General features: G+C 47.7%; 1 protein-coding gene across 8 annotated transcripts in view; it reads right to left on the minus strand.

Moving 5' to 3' along the window:
* Nucleotides 1–24,751, minus strand: part of FOXN3 (forkhead box N3) — a 348,864-nt gene that overhangs the window by 86,502 nt on the left and 237,611 nt on the right. For all 8 annotated transcript variants that reach the window (XM_053929162.2, XM_024568365.4, XM_053929163.2 and 5 more), the window contains one exon: nucleotides 21,077–21,141. In XM_053929162.2, the coding sequence (XP_053785137.1) occupies nucleotides 21,077–21,141 (65 nt within the window). The remainder of the gene's footprint in view (nucleotides 1–21,076; nucleotides 21,142–24,751) is intronic.

The following is a 24,751-nucleotide window of genomic DNA, read 5'->3' on the forward strand; positions in this document are numbered from 1 at the left end:
GGACCTCTGCGAGGCTCCTTTGCAAAGAATCAGAACCTACAGAAAGCAGTGTAGTATCGACTCTTCCCGTGATTCATTTCAGAACTGCTTGTTCTGAAAACAGGTTCTGTGCTCTGTAAGTGGCAGGTGAGCTCAGTTAAAAGGAACATGGACTTAATGACTCTAAGGCCACAGGCTTGATTTCTGTATAAACCAGTTATCTTTGATTAGAGAGAAACACTGTTGTTTCCTAAACATCCACCCTGCAGGTATGTGGTGGGCGGTCTCCGGGGCAGGGGCAGGGGCATGGGCAGGAGGAGGTGGCCACCAGTAATCACTACTGTCAACTCCTCTGCGGATTCATATGGACACACAGACATCCATTCTTTCCATGTGGCCCCTGGGTGTGTTTGATGATGAGGGTGACATGTTCAAGTTGTTATTTTGTTATTTGTTTTTTTCTTCACACAGCATGAAAGTAAAGGAAATTGTATTTAAACCGTAAGAAGAGAGTTCGAATTAGAAAAGTGGGAAGAAGATTCTTCCAGAAAGTCAGGTTGAAACAACATATTGAAGAAAGTTGTAAAATTATCCTCTAGAGAAATCTTTTAAGAACAGAACTAATTATCACCTGTAGGTACCAATTTGTGCATAATCCAATCCAGGGGGAGGAGGCTAGATGAGAAAATCTCTCAAAATCCCCCCTGGCTTCCACACGGGGCTGAATTTTCACCATAAAATGCTTGGCACACTTTGGCTGGTTTCTGGCTGAAGCCCTGGTGTGAGATGCCGCCCGGTCACTGAGCTCCCGTGGGTTTTAACCTCGGCACCAGGCACAGAGCATCATCAGGGGGCCTGTGGGCACTCTCTGAGGGGGGGCATTTCTTCGGAATACACTGATGAAAAGACAATAGTGTGGGTATTTTTGCCAAACCTTGGGCATCATTTCCTAACAGCATAATGGAGACTTAGTATTTGTTTTGCTAATTTGTGAAAGTAAATGAGGTATCATAACAGTGAAATAGAAAACAATCATCCAACCATCCGTCTCTTGATTGAAAATCGGAACACACACACACACACACACACACAAGCCATGAGAAGGGGCCTTGAGTTGCATTACCAAGGCGCTGCTGTGGGCCACTGCTTGGGGAGGCAGTGACACCTTGGCACGGTGGTGTTTCCATGACCCTCCTGTGGGGGTGACAATGGAGTCGGGGTAGGGGTCGCTGAGCCAGGGGATTCTTGGCCCCCACATCTCTTAGTTCAACCAGAATAGCTCTGATGTTCTAATATCCTGTTTTACCTTATTTGAGCTCTGTGGAAGGTTTCAGTGAAGAAGCAAGAGCAGGAGAAGGAGGGAAAAAAGTAAAGAAAAGGTAGGGGAGGGAGGAGAGAAAAAGGAAACCTTAGCAAATACCAACGGCATGCCAAGGGATGGATTCCCCTGAATAGGCAAATCTGAAGTAAAGCCTGGGCCCTCCATGCCCCCCATGTCCTGCCTGCCAGTGATGGAGACAAGGATGCCCTCACCCCCCAGGGTTAGGCTGAGGCTCTAGTCAAGGAGTGCAGGTGGGTGCCAAGCTCAATGCTGGCACCCAACAGGCAGGGTTAATAAGTGGCAGCCCCTGTGAATGGCCAGCATCATTGCAGCCCCAATTACGGGTAAACATTTACTAAACCTTACACTTTCGTATTTAAAGGGACCTGATTTAAAGACATATCCATGTGCTTTACCTTTGAACATCTCTATTCCCTTTCACAACATACCCTTCCAACCTGTCACTTCCTCTTCTAAACTATACCGCAGGCAGGTTAAGAGACAAAAAGAGGCCTGCGATGGGAATGCACTCAGTTCCCTCCAGGCGTCCTTTCAGGATTACTCACCCCCCCACCCCTGCCCCCAGGCTTACTTCCTTGGTGAGCTTCACCTCTCTTCTGCCTGGTTTCCCCCTTGTTGACCAAGAAGTCAGTGTTTCTAGCTCTGGCCACTCACCTGGTTTAGTCACAGATTTCTCACTGCCTGAAACAGCGATGAGCAAGTCCTGTGTCTACATCAGAATCACCTGGGAGCTTTTAAAGTCTTAGACCTCACAGCCCTAGCATTTGACACAGTCATTCAGACTAAAGAAGGCAGGTCCCTGGGCTGTCGCTGAAGAACTGGCTTCTGAATGCCTTGCTGCCAAGGCCTTCTCTGCTTAAAGAGATGTTAAGAAAACTGCATCTTGCTGTGTAATAAGGATTTGTGTCTTTCTAGCTCTAGGGATCTCAAGGACAAATTAGTAGCAGAAGCCTCTGTGTTTCTCTTCAGTAATGAGTCCATTTTAATTTTTAAACTATACAAGGGATCATGTTTCTCTCTTTGCCTTGGCTACTAGGAAGCCCAGAGGCAAATTCATGACTCACCACCCTACCCTTTAAACCAATACAAAGAATTTACGATATTAATTTTAAATATTAACGTTATCCCCTAACCCTATCTTGGGTTTTGTACTTTCCTTCCCTCACTTTCTCTTGATTTCTGCACATCCTTAAAAAAAATTCTAGTCACACTGCAAAGCGCCAAGTTCTTTGTAGAACAAGGTGGGATGTTAGACAAAGTAATTAACCGGAGTCACTGACAGGCGGCCCCTCGTGGCACAAGGGCTCTACGGCAGATGGTAATGAGCTCCCAAGTAGAGACTAAGGCTCCAAGAAAACTCTGTGGTGTTGGGGTCGACTTTCCCAGCAAGAAACCTTCCTCCTGGTTCTGTCGCAGAACATCTGGAGGCCTACATGGACCGCATGCTAAACGCTCTGTCGATCTATCAATTTTTTAAAAAAAGATTTTATGTACTTATTTTTAGAGAGAGGAGAAGAAAGGGAGAAAGACAGGGAGAGAAACATATATGTGAGAGAGAAACACCCATCGGTTGCCTCTCATATGTGTGCCCGACTGGGGACTGAACCCCTCACCCAGGCATGTGCTCTGACCAGGCATCCAACGGGCGACCTCTTGCTTTGTGGGACGATGCACGGCCAACTGAGCCACACTGGTCAAGGCTGAAATGTTTTATGATTATGAAAATATTTGAGAAAAATAAAAACGGCAATACCCCTTCAAAACCAGGGATCCGATAATCCGGTTCTGAACCTACTGTCTCTCAGCCTTGGCCACATATCCATCCACACACAGAACTCCCAAGGTTCTGGCTCTTCGGGAAACACGACGGGTTGGTCTAACGAACCATATACGGGAAATAATGGATACCAGAAGTCTGCGGCCTCGTGTATCAGACAACACGAGTGAATCGTGTAGAATACCTGAGCGTTTTTCCAGTTGTTTACACACATACTCTTTTTTTAAATCCTGGGGATGTCAGATAGCTTGCACGTTATGTCCCCACATGACCTACCTCCCAGCTTTTAACTGAAGTAAATAACTACCCAAAAACCGTTCCCGAATGTGATCAAAAAGATTGTTACCCTGTGTCTGTGCGGGGCCTGTGCTCTGGGTGCGGAGCCGGGCCACACCCGCCGCTGCCAGGAGCCCGGGGGTCCGGGGGTCCGGGGGCTGCGGTAGCCTGGGCAGAGCGCCCTGGCCATGGGCAAGACCCCTGTGCTTGTGGGGATGCACTGTTAAAACACAGAGGGCTCCCTGCCCATCTCGGCCCTGACTCGGCCCCCTGGCACCCGGAAGGTGGGGACCGGCCAATGGTCTCCGGGAAGGCACAGCCGGGTGCGGCGGGGTCTGCGTGTGTGTGGACACTGGCCCGTCCCTGTCCCTGTTCTTAGTTACTCCCTCTGTGTAAAAGTGTCAGGGTGTGGGTCACACTTACGAGACAGACAGCAACTATGAGGCACATACATATACTGGGCCCGAGGAGGGGACAGCACCCCTATTCTCTAATACTTCAGCAGCTGAGAGGGCCTTAAACACGCGCCATTGTGCACCCTCTCAGACACTGCTTGATCTTGGGAAGTCTAAACTAACCATTAGCAACAACCTCATGAATGTAAAATACATAACTTATTTTACTTGTTCATATGTTTTAGTTGTATAATCAGTTATTTCAACCAGTACAAAGTGAATTTCAAAAAACTCTAATTTTGTGGCTCAGAATAACTACCGTGGACATTGCCGCAGGCTTTGGCTTATGCCTGCGTCGGGTTCAGCCTCAGCCGGGCTCCGGGCCGTGGGTCCCTTTGGGTTGGCCAAAAGGTGTGTTTAGTTTTTTTCTATACTATGGCTCAAGTAGTGCTTAGCTGTCTTTAACTTCATTTGAAACAATTTTGTTAAATTGTATTCTGACAGCTGCCATATTAGCATACAGTTAAAAAAAAACTTATCAAAATTGGTGAATTTTTGTGCATACATTTTAATATTGAAGATGGAAGAAGATATTCAACATTTTTGGCGTATTATGCTTTATTATTTCCAAGAAAGGTAAAAACACACAAAAAAGGTTTGTGCAGTGTATGGAGAAGGAGCTGTGTGACTGATTGAAGGTGTCAAAAGTGGTTTGCAAAGTTTCTTGGTACTATTGACATTTTGACCAAATAATTTTTGCTGTGGGGCTGTCTGATGTATTGGAAGATGTTTAGCAGCACCCCTGGGCTCTCCCCACTAGAAGCAACAGTGGGAGAGAGCCGGCATACTCAAAATATCCAAATCAATAAAGTTACTGGTAATAATGAAAAATGTGTCTCTTATTTTACGGATATTGGACTTTTTGGCCAACCGAATGTATACATAGAAGCAGTGTGCTGCGTTGAAGCCCAGGGCTGGTGGGGCCATTCAATTTCTCAGACAGAATCTAAGAAGAGCTAGACCCACCAAATGGTTGTGTGGTAGTTTCTAATTATGGAGTGCTTACTGTATACCAGGCACTGAGACGGTGCCATGTAAACCTCCTCTGAGACCTAGCCTAGTGGGGCTTATGCCCCATTTCACAGATGAAGAAACTGAGACCTGAAAAGACACAACACTGCTAGTGAGCAGAAAAGCTGGGATTCAAGGTCAGGGCTGGTGTCAGTGTGAGAAGAAATACCAGTTTCGCATTACTGCTTTGGATGATGATGATACATAGTTTGGGGTGTCTTCTCTTCTTCTCCATATCTTTGGGCATACCAAGAAGAAAAAGGGCGTTTACACCAATTTGAATGGATGGCGGGAAAGGACGTTGGACTGGCCTTGGTAGGGGACCTGGTGTTGCCACCAATTTGCCCGGTGACCCAGAACAAGCCCTGACTCTCCGGGCCCAGCCTCCCTGTCTGTTCTTGGAGGGTGCGGCCAGCTAGGCAGCTAAGAAACCTCCCAGCTCTGAAATTCAGACACTTGCTGGCCCCTGCACAAGCTCACCATATACCAACCAGAGGCCAGCGAGGCCAATGCAACTTGTGGTCCCTGCTGCTGTCACCAAAATAACGACGACCAATACAGAGGCAATACCATTCAATTACCCCATTCTACAGAAGAACATTAAGCAAGTACTTTATCTGATTAGCCATGAGGGATGAGGACAAATTAGAGGATGGGAACTATGCTAATACAGGTGAGAGACACAAGCAGGAAGAACCTCCCACAATGTAATTTTGTTCCACGACACCCCGCCAAGCCAAGGGTGCGTCCTATCTCGTACTACCACCGAAATGAAAAAACTGAACCCCCGATGTAGAGTGTAAACGCAGACCACACTACTGATGCCGGCAAGCCTGGTATACGTGACTACACGTGACGGAGCCGTATTCACTGCGCAGGCTCTCATGTGCTTGCAACCTTTAAGTCAAAATCCGAATACCTGGGCACCTAACTGTCACTAAAAAAGGAAAACATATTGTAACACTCTCAACTCATTTAGGAGAACAAATACCGACGTAACTGAGATTCCCTATGCCCTTGAAAACTGGGAGTACCACAGCCCTCAGCTCCTGGACACTCGAGACAAAACCCATGTCTGAGTGTGCATACAATCATGACGCTAAGTTTTTTTAAATTACAACACGGTCTTAAGAGATTTGAAAAGTTAAGAGGCAGCACTAGCCACTTAGTACTTACAAAGGACGATAAATGGAGTTTAACGGAAGAGAACAAATGCTTCGGGCTCCGACAGGCTCTCCCACACGCCTTCATCGTTCCGACAAACGCCGCAGAGGACGGGCCCTCCTTCTCAAGCCACCCTCGGAGGGACAGCCCTGACGGTCCGTGCTCTCAAAAACGATCTTAGTTATTCCACATTCCACTGGAAGTCACAAATCTCGGGGGGACTGCTCGGCTTTTATTTTACTTTTTATTTTGGTTTTATTGAGATGATATAATTAACATCTAAAATTACATTAGTTTCAGGTGTTTAACCCAATGATTTGACATTTGTATGTACTTGGAGATGATGACCGAAGTCCAGTTAACATCCATCACCTTACGTAGTTGCAATATTTTTTTCGTGTGATAACTTCAAGATCCACTCTCTGAACTTTCCACTCTGTAATGCAGTGTGGCCAACTGCAGTCACCACGCTGCACTTTATACACACAGGACTTGCTTACTTTATAACTGGAAGTTTGTGCCTTGTGACTCCCTTTCTCCATTTTCCCCTCCCCCATTCCCTGGTCTGCTTTTTTTTTTTTATCTCAAAAACTTTCAAAAACAGTGTTTTCTCTACTAGGAAAATGCTTGCATTGAAGATTCAAGGTTTAAATAATAATTTCTAAATCAATTACTTCACCAACATATTTATCCATCAAGATATGATAATGGAATAAAAAAAGACCACTTTTGTTTAAGTAAAATTTTAAAGTTTGTATGAGTTTCCTATATGTTTTGGCTAAGACGTCCTCAAAGTTTTTGTTAAAAAGTTTTCATTTTTTCCCCACTTTCACTTACAGTCGCATAAATTCACCCTAACTTACATTTGGGAACCTAACTCTGGTTATGAATGCTAAGAAGAAAACAACAACCCACTCTTGGGAGAGATTGACATTTCAGTAATCTTTGCCAGCTGGCACGTTCGAAATGGAATCTAAATATTGTATTAACAATGTCAGTAACAGGCAGGTTCAGCGGCCTTAATAAAGCACGCTCGAATTGTGAAAGAAATTCTTGTTATTTTGTGTTTCACCCAGCACCGATTTAATAAAATCTATGACAATCTCCTTTGATCATGTCAGAATTCTGAGGTTCCGTCCTTCAGTCCACGTGCATAACGAAAAACCTAAAATCAGGCAGGCGTAATGTAATTTTTGCTGCCCAATCATTTTTGAAACTTTTGATGGAAATAACATACCCAGGAAAGCTTAGTGAATTTTCACAATTTACCCAAGTAACCAGCACCCAGATGAACGAGCAGCACCTCAGGAGCGCCCTCCCCCCCTCCGGCTGCCATCTTACACTCCAAGGACAGCCACGCCCTTGAGATCTGTTGGCGCACTTTCCCTGTGAGCCCTGGCTGCTGATCACCCTGTCATAGCCACAGAGCGTGGGCTTGCATTCGACTCCATTCACTTCTCGAGAGGTAGGTGGTATCCTGATCTTACAGAAGATGAAACAGAAGCTCAAGGTCTACTATTCGACCAAGCCAAAGGGCATAAATGTGTAAATGATCGTGTGGCTGTATGTGTGTGTAGTTGTGCATGTGTGTGTGACAGAGAGGGAGGGAGAGAGAGAGGATGAGAATGACTGTCAGAGTCGGATTCAAAGCCAGGTCCCTCTAATGCCAAACTCAGTTCTGTAGCACAAAAGCTATTTTAGTCAATCCCGTTTTCCTCCAAGTTCATTGACTCACAGGTCTAACAAACTCCATTTATAGTTAAATGGCCTCATACAGAACAGAACTACCCCACCCCCTGGCTTCCCAACACATACACTCACACACACACACACACACACACACACACTGACAGTTTTGGAAACGGACCCCATTTCTCATTTAGCAGCTTATCTTCCCCTCACTATATTTTGGATTGTGAACAATTTCGAGTCTCGTTAGAGGTGTCTTAATTTTAAAAATTAAGTTGTGAACTAGCAAGTGAGATTGAAGAGGCTGCATTTTGGTTCTGAACTGGAATTTCATTACTTTTTAAATTATATTGATTTAGGGTGTGATTATTAACCCTTTTTTTCCTTAAGTAGACTGGATAATGGAGAAATGCAAAGGCGTCCTAGACGCATGGTATCTGAGGCTCTAATACCGCCCCTGTCTGCCACCCCAGCTCCACCCAGACCGACTGGTCAGCCACTGTTCTCACACCTGGCCAGTGCCGCTGCTCACACCTCCTTCCAGCGCCAGCCCCAGCCCCTGCCCCAGCTCTGGCCGCTGCAATTCAAGTCATCCCGCCACCGCCCACCGTGATCAGGGGACTCAAGTCCTTCACACTTCCATACACGCCTATGTCAACGTGAGACATGTATCATACCCCCCACCCCCCACCCCCGAGCCCCCACCCCCCAGCCATCCCCGTCTCCTCAGAGTCAACGTTTATCAGCGTCTCCCACCATTATGCCCAGAACACATCTCTGTCATTTTCCCACCTTCTGAACGGGAAGGATAAAGTGAAGCTACCCAAAAGGGACAGGTGACTCTTCCCATCTCCCTCCTGGCCATCTGTTTCCTCTTTGCTCTCGAGCTCACACACCACAGGACCAACGGGGCTGCACGGGCACCGTCCGTGGCCTGCGCCTTGGGCGTGGCTTCATGAGTTGTGAGCTTGGCTGCATGCATTCTTTTTGCTTTTTTTTGCCATTGCTGCAAATATCGTGGCACCCCTTTTTATTAGGGCCTGGAGCAACATTGGGATTGAGAAATGCAGTGGACAACGCTGAATAGTTCGGGGACGGGGGAAGACTTATGAGATGCAGGGCCAGCAGCCTAAAACTTCAGGGAAGGCTTCCCTGGCTCCTGACTTCCTCCCCCACCCCCATCTAAGCCCTTCCACAAGGGCTCAAACCATCAAAGCTTTTGAGTGATTGCCTCTGTCGCTAGGCTGGAGACTCTTATCCCAGTACCTCAAGGGGTACCTAGCACACTGCAGGAAAAAGCAAGGAATGTTGGTGAGACATGTGCATGTAACTCCCTGTTATTAGACTGAACTGTATCCTTTCCAAAATTCACATGTTGAAACCCTAAGGGCCCACTGGACTGAATTTGAATATAGAGCATTTAAAGAGGCATTTAAGGTTGAATGAGGCCATACGGGTGGGGCTGTCACGCAATAGGACTGGTGCCCTGTAAGGAGGAGGAGAGACCAGAGGGACCAAGCACACACACAGAAAAGGCCAGGTGCGGACGTGGTGAGAAGACGGCCCTCTGCAAGCTACGAAGAGAGACCTGGGAGAGTTCAAACTTGCCAACTCCTTGAACTTGGACTTCCAGCCTCCAGAACTATGTCTTGTTGTCCAAGCCACACAGTCTGTGGGATTCTGTTATGGCAGCCCCAGCTGATTAACATGTTCACGTGCTATCGTAGTATCCTGTACTGTAAAGTTGGGACTCTGGGGATCAACTCTGGCTGCCAAGGGGAGTTCACAAAGGTCCTGAGGTTGGTTGCTCAAGGCTAATCCTCAGTATGGGGAGGCTGTATCCCATTTTCCCTTTCAGCTTTAGCGCCAACAAGGCAATTCTAGTTAAGTCCATTTCAGCAATCCCAGCCCTGCCAGTGAAAGTGAATGTCATCATTAACTCAGCTTCTGGGCCTCTGGGCCTCTGGGAAATCAAGTTGACCGACACCACCATATGCCCTGAAACCTTGGCAGTCCCGTACACCCAAGGATGACGACCATTTTCACGAAAAGAAAGCTGGCAGAGTCTCAAGTGGGAAGATCTGCATTCTGGCCTCAGACCTTCCCCTTACTAGCTACCTATACTTGCACATGTAACCTAACATTTTTGTATCCGTGGCTTTGTTTTTTAAGTGGCTGTACTGTTGTAACAAACATTTCCTTTTCCTTTCTTCAGGAACTGACCCTGACTTGCATCTGGAGAACATTCCATATCCAAATCCCTCCCTGTGCTTCCAAGTGATGTTTCCACCCCCGGAGGAAACTGATCCGCCCCTCTGGTCATGGTGCTGGTTCCAGGTGGTCACATGATCCAGGCTAGTCTAATTATAGTGATGCTCAGAATGTTTTCTGGAAACACTGGGGAAATGTTAGATTCAAAGCTGATGTGTGTAGCACAAGAGGTTACAGCCACCTTGTGAATTTAATGTGAGCCTCTCCACGCCTGTTTGTACCAGAGGCAAAGCCAAGCTGGCGGACAGAAAGAGTGGGTATTATCATTCCTGGGACCCTTTGTTTGCTGAAGTCAAGTCACCGTCTCTGGCAAGCTCTCCAAGTCATCTTATATTCTTTCAAGTGACAACCAAACCGCTAAGTGGGCCTCTTAGGACAATAGAGAGGTTGGAATTTCGCTGACACACAGAAATCATCAGTAATATATATTTAGTTTAACCGATGCTATTCATTTAGAGAGTCTTTATTAGTCAGGATTCTTGTATATACCAAAAAAAAAAAAAAAAAAACCCCACCAAAAAACTAAAAAACCCTACAAATCAAGCTGAGTAAAGTAAAAAGGGGGATTTACGAGCTCTTCTAATCCAACCATGGGAAGGCAGCAGTGGCCCCTTGTCCCTGTCTCTTTGCCTTGGTGCCTTGTCTGGTGCACTGCTCGATCACACACAGTAGGCCTTTTGATGCCAGCACACCCATCAGAGCTTCCAGACCCAAGATAAGTACCGGGGTGGAAATCTGCCTGGATTGGGTCATGTGCCTGTCCCTCAAGCAGTCGCCAAGGCCAGGGAGCTCCTGTAAGAAGCCAGCACGTCCCATTTGGAATAGCTGCTGGAAGTGGGGGTGAGGGTAGGCAAACAGCAGGCCCCGCGATGCCCTGAGATGGCTCTTGGCGCCTAAGTTAGCCCTGACTTCAGGGGCCCACTGCAGCTCCTGAAGCCAGAAAGTGAAAACTCCCTAACTGTTTCAATTCCCAACTATGACAAACTTAAAGAATGAAGTCTCTCAGAGTCTGAGAAACACTACCCACAAATAATAGACGCAGACTTGGCCTTTCTACACGTCACCTGCTTCTTGCCCCGACATGCTCACGGTCTTGCTCCAAGTGTAGGACATGACACTGGGTCACAGTAGCTCTGCTGGCAGATGTCATTAGGCATGGACCTGTGGTTCTAAGCCCTCACTATAATTTGTGTTGAATAAGCACAATGAGCTCATCCTGAAAAGGCCCCATTTTTTAAAAAGATCAGAGCCCAGAGGGGGCCAGCCCAGTGTGCTACAGTGACCCCGAGGTGGGGGGGCCAGGTTAGCATGCTCCTTTAAATGATTCTCTCAAGTTCTTTATCACTGCAAGGAAGTCTTCCTCCTCACTCTCCCTCCGTCTCATCTCTGTCTAGAATCTTTGCAAACAGTTCACATTCCAGCTCAGACACACGAAGAGGCGGAAGACACAGATCGAAAGCCATTGCAAGCCGTCCCCAGGGGACCTTCTCTCCCTGTGTCGCATTTCTGCAAGATCTCAGTCACTCGTGAGTGCCAGTGAGAACAGCTGCTGGGAACTCAGATGCTGCTCCTCCTGTGGGTATCTCGTGGGTATTTGCCTTAATGCAGCAGGTGCTTTGGAGACTGAAAACAGTCTTAAATATTCCTGAAGGCACAACTTCAGTCAACTGGGGAAGGACTTTTTACGTTCCTGTTGTTTGGGGGGTGGAAAGGTATTAAAAACCTAAAAAAGTGCAAAAATGCTATCATAAACATAATGAATTCTGTTTCTTAAACGCTCGATAATCACCAGGCACTGTGCCAGCCCTGTACATACGCTATCTTCGTTCCCACAGAATCCCGTGAAGCACTACTGTCTGTTTGCCTGGAAAGGAATGGCTCAAACCAATGAGATGATTCGCTCAAGGTCACATGGCTGGTGCGAGGCAGACGTTGGTCTCTGCAGCCAAGACTGGCCAGCTCCAAGGTCCATACTCTTCTCTCCTAGTCATGCGATGACACCTGGACTTGAAGCACCTACTATGTGCTACAAATGCTAAACAGATTGTCATCACCTAATCCTCACAATAACGACACAATTCTTGCAAGACTGGTATTTTTGTATTTTACGGTAGCTCACAAAACTTCACATAACTTTGCCAAAGACGACAGCAACTAGGTGGCAAGGCAGGAAACGACCCCAGGTATGTCTGACTTAAAAGCTGACATCTTTTATCTTCATGCCATCATTTACAAAGGCCAAAAGGAGAGACGGGCGTTTTAGGTTCACTTCTGGGTGGGATGGAGACACCAGAGAAAGAGGGACAGGGGGATGGAAGGGAGAAATTTATTCATGTGGACTCACAACAAGCAGTGACAAATGTGTGAGTGCAAGGGCCACACACACACACACACACAAGCATGCACACATCCACTCCTGACCTACCACACACAGTGGCACCTACCACTCTCTCAGGCACACCTTTCAGTTGTCAAGGGAACCAAACAAGAACACAAACTTGACCTCTTGCAGTTTACCGGTGGATTCTTTTAAGTTCACTTCTGAAACTGCAATGTGAACAGCTCACTCTGAGTATGTTTTTAAAAATTCTTCCTCATCATAAACCTCCTGGCAATTGTATAAAAATACTTCTACACTTCCTTCTGAGCAGGGATAAACAGGACTTCAGTGGAACGATTCTGCTGTCGTGTAGGAGATCGAGCACTTTGACGAAAGCAGGTTCTACAGTACAGCATGATCGAAGGTCGTATGATCTTTACATTTTCTAATGACTCATATAATCTCATAGACAATAAAACACTTTTAAATGTTTTAAATGCTCAGAAATTAAACTCTAAGGAAATATTCCTGCTGATGAATTATAATCGGTGTAATAATATCTATATCTACCTAACAGTAGAAAATTCAGACAGACTCAAATAACATACTCATTCTGTTAAGGGGCGGCTTCCTTCACGACAGACATTAATCCTGGACAAATGTCAGGGCTCCCTGTTTTCTCTACCCAGTCTTTAAAATATCTTCAAATTAGCTGTTTACAAAAGTCTGTGTGGAGACAGAAAGAAATGAGGCGCCCTAATTCCTTGAACAAAAGAGGATAACACAAGTATTCATTCCCAACCTTCTTGTCTCATCATTTGATTATAAAGTGTATTTAAGCCACATAACAGGATTCTCTTCAACCCCAGTCTGCAAAATACTTCAGAATATCGAAACACCTAAAGTGGAAAACTGTGCAGACATAGTTCTGCCATTTTGAACCAACGATTAGTGTGCGTCCAGGTGTTCAACCTTGGGCACGAAAGTTGCCTCAGGCCTTACTTTCCCCATCTACAAAATGGGAGTAGCAGTACCTCCTGCGTAAGGCTCACAGAAGAATAATGTCAAGAATGTATACAGCCAGACGCCACAGGTCACATCTGGTATGATTCCACTTACACGAAATGTCCGGAGTAGGCAGGCCGACAGAGACAGGGAGCCGATCAGGGGTTGCCTGCTGAAGGCCTTGGTGCCCTTTCGGTCATCAGAGCCTGCTGGTGGCCGTTCTTCGGCCCCACCCCCTGGCGTCTCTGCCCATCCCTCCTTCTGAAACTCTGTGCCCTCTGCTCAGTGACCTCCGGCTTCTGACGGAGCTCCTTCATTATTGTTGTTGTTGTTGTTGTTAGGTACCGCTCCTCTTTCTTTCATAAATCTGGGTCTTTAGTGTGGGCCCTTTCCTCTGTTTATTCTATACCCCTTAAGATTCTCATCTACGCATGTAATTTCAATGTCATTCCTGGATTCACAACTTCCAAAGCTCCCTCTGCACCATGAACGCCCCCGTCCTGAACTCCAGCTTCAGTCTCCACCTCCTACTGAAGGTCACCCTGAAACAGCAGGGTCTGGTCACACACAGCTGTCTACAGCAAGAGCAGAGCAGACTTTCTGGACACCTTTGACAATCCAATACGGAGTCACTGTCAGCCACAACAGTGATGTCAAGTGCTGTGTCAAGGCTGAGGTAATGGGGTGTAACGTGAGTACTCTTGGGAGGGACCCAGAACACCCAAAACCACGAGTCTGGACACTAAGATAAGGACTCCCTCTTAACGCCTTATCCTCATGAGCATAAGAACTCAGAGCTCCGACCACCCAACGCTCGAGCTGGGCTGCACCACGGGCCGTGCTCAGAGCCCTGCTGGGCCTCCACTCCACTGGACCTGAGCTATCACTGCAGCAGCCTGGTTGGAGACCGACGCCCACCTCTCCACTGGCGGACGCTGCCCGTGGCCAGGACTTGGTGCCCAATGCTGGCTCTGCTCGCTTCTACAGCATAAGCTCCCCCTCTCTGTGTAACCTGTGTGTGACTCTCTATTGGCTTATTGGGGAGGTCTCCCTTGATAAACCTGGCATTGTGGGAAGACACAAACATGTGTGAGTAAATCTTTTCAGGGACGCGCCCTTGCTCACGACAGGACCCAGAGGAAGCTCTCGGGGCCACGTCCCCAGGTGAGCTGGCAATGACTCGGACGTCCGGCCTCTGTCTACAGGACTGCTGTTGTCTCAGGCATTAACACTGGATTATCACGAGAATGGTTATGCCAGCCAGTGGTAGAGGGAGTGGCTGAAATGAAGGTCAGATAGGAAAGATGGGCTATCACCTGATGCTTTGTCAGAGTCCATGCCAGGCTGCCGACACGCGGGCAGCTGGGGTACCTGCAGACTGCGCAAATCTGGAATCCCAAGAGACAGTGAAGGTCAGAACTGACCAAACGCTTCTTTAAAAATAGCTTTTCCTTATGTCTTTTTAAGTAAACTCAAAAACATGTTCTCAGGGGCCACCTTGAATGTGAGCGATTAGAAGAGCTGAACAGCACCCCTTCAAAGTCGCCCGATGGCAGACGGAACCCGCCAGCTGACTTTGTTAGTGCAGTTACATGAATCTCTTCACCAGTACCTCCGCGAGGAACGTAAGGCAAATGATGCCGAGAGAGGGCCCTCCTACAATCCAAAGGGCTTCTAGGTCAAAGAGAACAGAAGGCAATTAGGACTCGGGGGAAAGCGTAGAGAGGGTTCTTTTTCTCCTTTTCATTATTATTTTTTTTGGGGGGGGGGACTGCTATGCCTGAGGGCAAGAATCAGGAGACTTATGCATTAGGGAGATGCCCTCATTTTCAAAATGGACAAAAGAGTCAGCTTGTGGAGCAGATTAGATCAAAGAAGCCAAAGAGCCCGGGGCTGTGACCAAATGTGAATGAAAGGAGTTGGGGAGGGTGGGTAAACCCCACAGAAGCTGGGATCCGGAGACCCTTATGGAAAGCAGCGCCGGGGACGAGAGACCTGAGGCCTTGGCAGACCCCGGGGTCCAGCAGCGCCATCCTGGTTCAACTGGAGAAGACACACCAGTGGGGCTGGTGGTGAGAATGGGAGTCCCGTGAAGAGGAGTTTGGGAGACCCCTCCTTGGACAGGTTTTGGAACTTTCACCTGGAACTCATGAGCCAGGATTAATGACCAGAAACCTTAGGCATGAAGCAGTGCCGAAGGCTAAAAACCTTTGCTTTTATCAGGCACTGCAAGGTGCCAGGCACTGGGCTGGATGGACGTTTGCACGTTCACATTCTCCTTTCACCTCCACAAAGGTTCCGGGAGACACGTCCCATAGCCCCATTTTACAGATGATCAGACAGCTGGTGCCCAGAGACAGAGAGATTTGAACCCAAGTTGCTGTGGTTTAAAACCTGTGCTCTTCCGCATGGCTATCCACGCACCTGCTGTGACCTCTGGAGGAAGCAGTCCTATTTAGAAGAGATCTGAGTTAAAGAGATATACAACCTGTCTTTCAGATCTACATTTAAATCTAGCAGGATCTGAGGCCCCCAGACTTCTGCCCACCAACTGGACAAGGGAAGTGTTTGACGGACCAAGGAAACCACGCCTGGAGGATGTTGGCCCTATTTCCCCAAGATTCACCAAGTTTTGTCAAATATTACAACTCACTCTGACTGGGAATTTGCCATGTCCCACATGCTTTACTAATGCGAATGCATCAAATCCTCACAAAAACCCCTTGAGACAGACAAGCAGCATTATCATTATCCCTACAGAGAGGTTAAGCCAGTTGCCCAAGAAGCCGAGAGAGGATTCAGGTCCAGGTTGCCCAGATCGGTAATAACCCAGGAGACCTCTGAGAATCATCCTGTTTGAGGACCGGGATCCTCGGCTGCCTGCCTCTCCCTCCTCCCTTTCCTTGGCTGCGTTTGCAGACACAGCTGGCTGAGGGGAGCATTCTTTTTCCATTGAGCTAGAGCTAAGCCTCAAAATCCATCCTGACCTACTTTTAGGGAAGTTGCTAGAATGGAATAGAGCTGGTACTCCACAGGAGGCCTCTGCCATCCCTGAGGTCCATTCCTTAAAGCCCAGGTCAGACAATGAAGCCTTGGGATGCCATGTGGCTTGCTCAAGGTCACAAAGTTCACTGAGTGGCAGTGTTGGAACCAGAAGCCAGGTCCCTCCCCCAACGTGTAATCCAGTGCACTTTCCACTCTAACGTGTTTCTGATACACTGAGTGCTTGCTCTTGAGACTGTCACAGTGTGGAATGCAGCCAAAGTGAGGGGCTGTACATGTTTCAGCAGTAAAAACGCCTGGCAGAGCCGCGCCAGAGGAGAAGGGATGTCCGGAGGGGCAAGTACACGCAGTCCTCCCAGGACAAGAAGTACACAAAACCAACCTGGAACTTGGGTAACTTGTGTTCCCCCCAAAGCGAGCCATCTCCCGGCCATCATCAACCTCGAGCACGTTTCCCCCGTGGCAAGCGCTCTGTGCGCTCTCAGGCCTGACGTCCACCCAGCAGCCTTGAGAGCGGCCTTTCCCTGTTCTGGGGCCTGCCACAGCGCTGCCCTGCTCTGCACACCGGACATGCCTGGAGGGTCTTCCTTCCGTTTCATCAGCTCATCCAGTGGGTTGTCCGATGTGAATGGAAATTAAAATCTGTTATGTGTGTTATGGAATTTGTTTTAATTCCACTATTGGATCCGACAGAAATGGATTTAATGTTAATTAGGGGCCCGATCCTGGGGTGAAGAGAAAAGGAAGGCAGAGGGAGGAGGGTGAGGAGGGCTGGCAGGGTGTCGCCGATGGTGCAGTGGCTGCATCAGCCCTCTTGTACAGGGTGGGGACGTGTGCGCTGACCCCAGAGGGGGCTGTAAGTGGTGCAGGCGGCAGGCCCTGGGCCCCCCTGGGAACTCCTGTCTCCTCCAGTGCCTGACACACACCTCACAGATGGGTAATAAAGAAATGCTTGCTGGTGGGTAGTGTGGGTGAGCAGGGAACGCCTGCTTAGAGAAGAGTCGGAGATAAAAGACAGGTGGGAGGCCCAAGTGGTCAGCCGGCACAGAGCTGTAAAGGCAGCAGCCTGTCCTGGAACCAAACTCCCTGGGGAGCCCTGAGCCCTGGGGCCGAGGAAGGCTAAGGGGGCAGATCAGATCAGATGAGATGAGATCGGGGGCAGCAGGCAGCCACTTCCAGTAGAAGGCACGAATCAAACAAGAACGGCGGTGCCATCCGCAGCTCTGGGACGAAACCACTGGGGACCAGATGAAGGGTCAACCAGGGGTGAGAAGTGTGTTTAATGAGGAATCACTGATCATTAAAATAATTCACCCGAGGGGGATGTTTAACATCACCGAATTTTAAGTTTGATGGGCGAATGAAATGTGGGGGGGGTTGGGGGGAGGAGAAGGAGGACTAGGGGGTTTGGAAAAGGGAAAAAATTATAAAACACTTTACCCTTTTAATTAGGAAAATGAGAGACAGCATTACTTAATAAAATTAAAAATGTCATTTCAAACACGTAAAACCCAAAACAGACACATGGAGACATGCAGAGGGGACAGTTGGAGACAGCTGTCAGATGGCCAATCCTGCAAGGCCTGGAACGAGCCAGGCTCCTCTGTTGGCCCCGACCCGGGCCCCCTTGAAACAATGGGTTTGTCCCCTTGGCGGCACTTTGCTAGGTCTCTATCGGACAAGTGCTGAAGTGCTCTCTAGCTGACGAGAACTGCTCACATTCTAAAATTGTCTCTAGCAGCCTAAATGGCCTTTAAAATAAATGCTGTGAATTGATGAAACGACCAATTATGTTAACTACCCATGCCTGGTGTAATCTAAACCAAACCTTACCCCATTATCCTCAAAACTGCGAGGTGATTCAGCAGGCCCTCTTGCCAGCGATTCTGCAAGAACCAAAACACACAGTCCGCCCTCGAGTAGGACCTTGAGTACTCCCAGTTAATTCTTGCAATTGGTTTTATGCTGGAAAAAAAATAACTATACTACGTTTCTGCCCAACAGCGTGCAAGCCAAACAACTGTCAGACAACGCTATAACCGTTATGTCATTTTGCTCCACTCATTGTAAAGTTCAACTTCCATTTATTCCTCTTCAGACATCCCATTATTCTGTTTAAACATCTCCTGGTGTGTGTGATGTCATTATCCCACAGTGCCCCTGACTCGCTCCTTACCCGCACCCCCCACAGGAGGTCCCCATGGCTAGGCTCCCATGACCCTCTCCTATCTGCCTACTCTTGCTGTTTCCACTTCTGGCAATGCCTTTTCCCGTGTCCACAGCCCCCCCTCTACCTGGTTTTCCAGACCTTACTCAAGTGTCGATTCTCCCTGAAAGGGACAGCCCCCTAGGCTCCCAACCCTCCTGACACAAACAAGTCTCTCCTGTAAACACTGTGACGGTCGCTTCCTCTATGGCTCCTGCATTCTGGTAAGCTCAGCCGGAGGCCACTCGGCCCAGCAGGGCCTGCCTGTGCAGCTGGTACACCCAGTGCTGCTTCTGATGCTGGCTGGTCCCTGGGCCTGTGTCGCCGGGAGTGACCAAGTTCCATCTTCTATCCCACTTCTAGGAACTGGGCTCTTTAGGGAGTCCCACTCCCTATGGCTGGATCTTATTAACAGAGGTCTTGCCTATAGTTTGATCTCTAGAAAAAAGTCCTCCCGCTTGCTACAGGAAAAAAGAAGGTATGCGCGCATGTTTTTTAAATGTCAAGTGTAAAGATGCAAAAGCGAGCATTAAGTCAGGTGATGCCTTAATGACCTGACCCTTCCGCTGGTATGACAGGGCGACCCCCTTCCTCACACACCTGTTTTTGCTTGTGGGCTCCAGTGACTTCTTGATGAGCCAGTACCGCCCACCAAAGGAACACAAAGACATTGATTAGAAAGGACATGTACATAGTTTGAAAAATCTTGTCACGATAATACTGTCTCAAGAACTTAATAGACAAATGCAGAAAATGAAAAACTATCACAGATAAAAAGCTAACAAATCCCTGCCCGTGCTCCCACAGTCTGTCCGAACTCCTTCTGAGTTTCACAGGTACAAAGGGGTAAACGGGAGACGATGAACTGCATGTGGGCTGGGCGAGCATCTGACACCCACGGTAACTTCATTCTCAAAGCCGAGTCGACACCCACGGTAACTTCATTCTCAATGCCCAGTCGTTCAGACCGTTAACCCCACCGGGGAGGGGAAAGGCCTCCCACCCGCGAGGTAACACTCTCACAGCAGAATCACTGAACTTCAGAAAACTTTCGATGTTTTCCCTCGTGCTTTCACCTGAAATAACCCCAAACTAATATACTTAGAGCAAATCTTACCCAATGTGGAACTTAATGAGTAAAAATCCTACAAGAAAATGCTCTAAGTAAATGAAATCCCCTTTCTGAAAATAACCCAAACCCAGACGATATTCATGGCTGGAGATCTAGAGGCAAAGTGCGGGCGCACATAACTTTGAACTGCACGTGAAGAAGGCCAAAGGCTTATTGTAAATCATGCTCCATGTATACTCTCTGAAGGGAGAACAGAATCGATTTTTTAAAAATTATGTATGAATTTTTGAAAGTGGAGGGAGTTCCCTTTTTTCTTAAACATTGATGATGTCTATAGTGGTCATTAAAATTAAAATTAAACAAACTTCCTTGCCTAAATTTCACTCTGTACCAAGCAAAAATGCAAAGACATCCTTAAGTCCCCAATTTCACAAGCTACGAGAACAACGGTGTGTGACTGCACAGCCAAGAAAACAGCAACAAAACTGTGCCAGCTCTCACAACTGTCTGAGCTACTCCAGAACCCTGAAGATGAAGGTCACTTTTCTTAGCCACGTTTATAGAATTCTACTCTTTTCATACCCACTCCATCCCTCAGCACGTCCTTTAGAGGCTTAAACCAACCAAACGGCTCTGAACCAACCAAAATGCACTGGAACCCCCCACCATAGGCCCAGTACAGTTCTGAAGTCCTGGTACAACCACATCCACCTGCTTTCGGCCAGCGGTGTCACCCTGACACCTGGCCAATCAACACAGGTGGGCGGGGACGGGAACCTGGAAGACCGTTAAGGAGCCTGCCAATTCCAGCTTGTGTATAAAGCGCAGATACTCAAACCAGCACTAACCCCAAAGTAAATTCTAAAAGTATTTAGCATGCATCTTATTGTTATTTTTAGCCATTATTCTTCTTTCACTTCGGCTATTACAAAAGAAACTTAATCGCAAAAGTAGAGATGAAAGACAGTTTGAATTCCTTGAGCACATGGCATAGAACTTGGGCAAAGCAGCTGACCGTGGGCTGAACAACAGGAAGGGGTGTCTGAACTCTGAGCCTCCGAACAAGCCTACAGTCACCCTTCCAGGCACACGTGGACGTTACATGCCAGCCAGGAACTGGGGGACTTCCACAGTGACCAGAGCACCCAAACACCCAACACAACCCTCATCAGCCCAGGCACTGAAGATACGTAATGGGGTTTATTTTTACCAGCCTGGTTTATGCTGCTATCACATCCCAACAGCTACGTAATTCCTACTTCGCCAAAGCAAGCCAAACACTTCTAGAATATGACCAGTAACGACAGACCGAAGGAGCAGGCCTGGCTTCAGGTGAACAATTCAGAGCAGCCAGGAGATGTGCGTAGGAAGAAATAGAGACAACAGGGCAAACAGACCCAACCCACAACAGTCACACTTCTCCACAGGGCAGAACCTTCTGATCGACACCAAGCACGGAGCAGTCTCGAGAGGGGGTGAGGTGGAGAGGTGCTTCGAGAGACTTACCTTGGAGAAGGGCTCCATTTCTCTTGAAGAAGGTGCTGCCCGGCCAGAGGGGTGGGCCTGATGTGCTGCAAGACAAGAGACAGACATGAGCTCATCTGCACCCGCTCACCCACATTCCCAACAGCCCTCCCTCCAAAGGCGTCCCTCCACACGGCCTCATTATACCCTCTGAAAATGCATCTTCAACACCATTCGTTTTGTTTCACGATGGGTGGGCTTTGTATTCCACGGGAACAGTCCATGCGGGTGTTCTGGTTACCTGCCTTCTTGACCCTGCTCCCTCCTGGGCGCTGAAACCATTCGCAGGTGAACAAAATGGCAAGTTCCCACGGTTCAACATCATAGCTTAGAACTTTTGCTAACTTGTTCATAATTTTATGATTTTATGTGGCAGAGAACTCCCATCCGTGTCTAAGACCAGGTTGGTTTTCTAATACTTCTTGGTGCCACGTGCCTATTAAGAAACGCAATCTTGCCTTTCTTAGCTTTTCTACCATCAAATCCTTAATATACAGATGTGACCTTGATCAATGCTTTCCCTCCCCTATCTTCTTGTTTTGTATCCTGTTTTCAATTTCTTGGCTTAAAATGTTGCACTCCAAACCCTATAAAACATTTTGCAAATGTTACCACCCACAGTCTGGTAAGAAGAGAGGCAAGAAAATAAGGAAGATCAATATATCACAAAGACACTTTACTGCATTTACAGACAAGCGTTTTCACTGTTTTAAAACACCCAGTGAAAAACTTTACAACCAAGTCTGTCTTAGTAAAACATCCTTGGAGTGGAAAGTAGGCTATTCTAAATCAAGCATTGGTTTAGATTAATGTAAGAAAGCCCTTACTCAAAAAATGTTACACCCAGTTCCAGAGGCAGAATAAACTATTTTCACCAAAACAGTCCGTGGAAAATGATATTGGTTAATGCGTTATCAATCACCTTCAAGAATAAAAAAATAAAAAATCTGAAGGACTCATTTGTAAATTCGGCGGCTGGAAACACGCTTGGAGAATGAGAAAAGGAAATCTGAAGGGCTCTACAATCAAGGCTTCCCCCATCACCCAGGGTCTCTAGGAATGCAATACTGTTAAAAGGAGAGAGGCCAGTGGCCAAAACGTCAGCACCAGAGGTACAAATAGCATAGCAGGCAGAGGGACACGTTGCATGATTGGGAAGAAGTGGAGAGAAGGGCTACAGTGTAAAAAAACGATGCAACATCAGGATGATGTCAAATGTGCTAGAAAACACACTGTGAAGCGTGATGTAAATGAACCCTTTGTCTTATTTTGTTTTGGACCCACCGTCCTCAGAGTGAGCGGGAATAATGCATCTCGGCGGCGGCTTTTTCTGCAGCCCCGATTCTCCACTCTGGCAGCTGTGTCCTCTGAGTGGCCAGGAGTTGCCTGGACAACAGGAGGTCTGGCTGGGGCTCAGGGCTCCAGGATGATGGCAGCAGGCTGATTCCTCTCCCACCTCATTCCTGTCCTATTCCACTGAGGCTTTTAAGGCTCAAAGGTGCATGCAGAATAATACGCATTAAAATGCTTAAGACTGTCTTTTTACAACCCCAGCTAGCTCCTGGGATTTTACCATCTTATTTTTATAAGAAAACAGGAAACAACAAGCTGGCTGTTGTTATTACCAAATCACCTGATTTCTAAAGATATTTAGAAACTGAGGACTTCATTATAGAAGAGTTGGTGCTTCAGAGAATTCAATAATTGAGTATTACGGCAGGAGTCTGGATATCCAGCTTACTCCCATCCAAATCTCCTCTTTATCCTGACCTTGATTTGGCTGAAAACTGAGTAGATGCCAGCAAAAGAGTAAATGGAGGACTGAGGACAGGAAAATCCAGTGGTTTAGATCAGGAAAATTCTCTATGTGATAGAAATCGACTTAAAGATTCCTACAACATCCTTTTAATGCACCTAATGTCACTGATCACTCTACTCTTCTGGACGCCCTGCTGAGCTATCTGTGGAATCTATGCTCTAGTCAGGGAGCGAGGTGTGGACTGGCCACCCGCCTGCTCTCCCCTGGCCCCCACTGTGACTGCTAAATTCACCCCTGGTCTTTTTCTGACTCTAGCTAGGCTGGTTCCTGTTGTGTGAATTACAAAGCTTTTGAGCTCATTGGTCCCATATTCTGCACTCTTTTTTTTTTTTTTTTTGGTTGGTCTCTCAAAATGGCATTATCTAACTATTAGTAGATTCAGGGATTTATTAAGTGCTTATTGAGAACCGTGCTTGGTGTTAAGAAGGGTATAGGAGGTGAGGGAGGAGGGATTAAAAGCCCTATTTTATGGCCTCTAGGAACTTACTGATATACTTATCTAGCTCCAACTTCCTACAATTCTATCTAAAGAGAGAAAAAAAATGCCTACAAACAGGTCAACAGTTATGGTCCTAGTGGCTGCAGGTCGGAGGGGATACAAACTGATCTGCACCCCCTACTCCCTCCCCGTCCAATGTGAAGATGTTTTGGGCTGACTGTGCTTTAAAGCTCAAAGTTGGCTTAAAAACATTATATGAAGTTAGTTTAAAGTATGTACCCACCCCAGTCATCCAGAGAAGACACTGTGGTCAAGGCTGTCGTGGGGGAACCTGAGGTCACCCTAGAAACCACCCACTCGCGTGGCAAGTCACGAGGAGAGGAGGGTGGGAGATTCTACACACTCAGTCACTTAAATGCTGGCGACTTGCAAATGGTCACTGCCATGAGAAATGGCCACCAGGACCCCCTTCAACCTACCAAAGTGGGTTTCATCGCCATACAATGGTGCTCACGTGGCTTGAAGACGGGATAGCAGATTCCCATGTACAAAGGACAGCAATCGGCACTTTTCCATGGAACCCTCGGATCTGGTGGGTGGGTAGGCAGCATAGGCTCCATCTTCCCTATTCCATACCCAAGGAGATGGGGGCTCTGAGGGGTGCAGGGACTCACCCAGTCATCTACTGATCAGCCCAAGGCCAGACCAGGGCCAGTGCACTGCCCCGACACACACACATCAACCGCCTGATTCGATCTCTCCTCTTCCAGTCTCCTCGCACTAACCTCCTAGCTACCCTTCTCCGAGGGTGGGGTAGTTCACTCCAGGGCCATGGATGGCAGTTCACTAGGAACCTCTGCAAGGCAGAATCCCGGGCTGGAAAAAGCAACCAGGCTAACCACATGTGAAACACAGACACGCGGGCGCCTCTTAGCAGAAACAACACAGCCCCGGCGCCACAAATGTCTCATTTCAATAACGCTCTAATAAAATCCCATGACCTTCAGCAACCGTAAGCCTAACCTGCTCTGTGACAAAGGAAGCCAACCAACAGGTTCACAGGACCTCGCCTGACAGAGACAGTTTGAGAACTGGCATTTGAGGACATCGATCCTGCTGATCATTAAGACCAGAGAGAGCTGAGCCAGCAAATCCCGAGAGATGAGTGATACCGTCCAAACAGCATGCCCAGCGCTGGCCAGAGACTCGCACCCCTCCCTCCCTCCCCGCGCCTCCCCCTCTCAGCTGCACTACTTCGAACTCCTAGGGGGACGCTGTGAATCAACGGGCTGTAGAGCCCTAAGGTGGCTCTGGGCATGATGATGTGACCTGTCATGTGCTTTCTGCTCCACACCCACGAGCTTTCGCCACCGTGAGACCAGCTGGGTTGTAACCAAGG

This window comes from Desmodus rotundus, chromosome 7 (genome assembly GCF_022682495.2).
Source record: "Desmodus rotundus isolate HL8 chromosome 7, HLdesRot8A.1, whole genome shotgun sequence".
Classification (NCBI taxonomy): domain Eukaryota; kingdom Metazoa; phylum Chordata; class Mammalia; order Chiroptera; family Phyllostomidae; genus Desmodus; species Desmodus rotundus.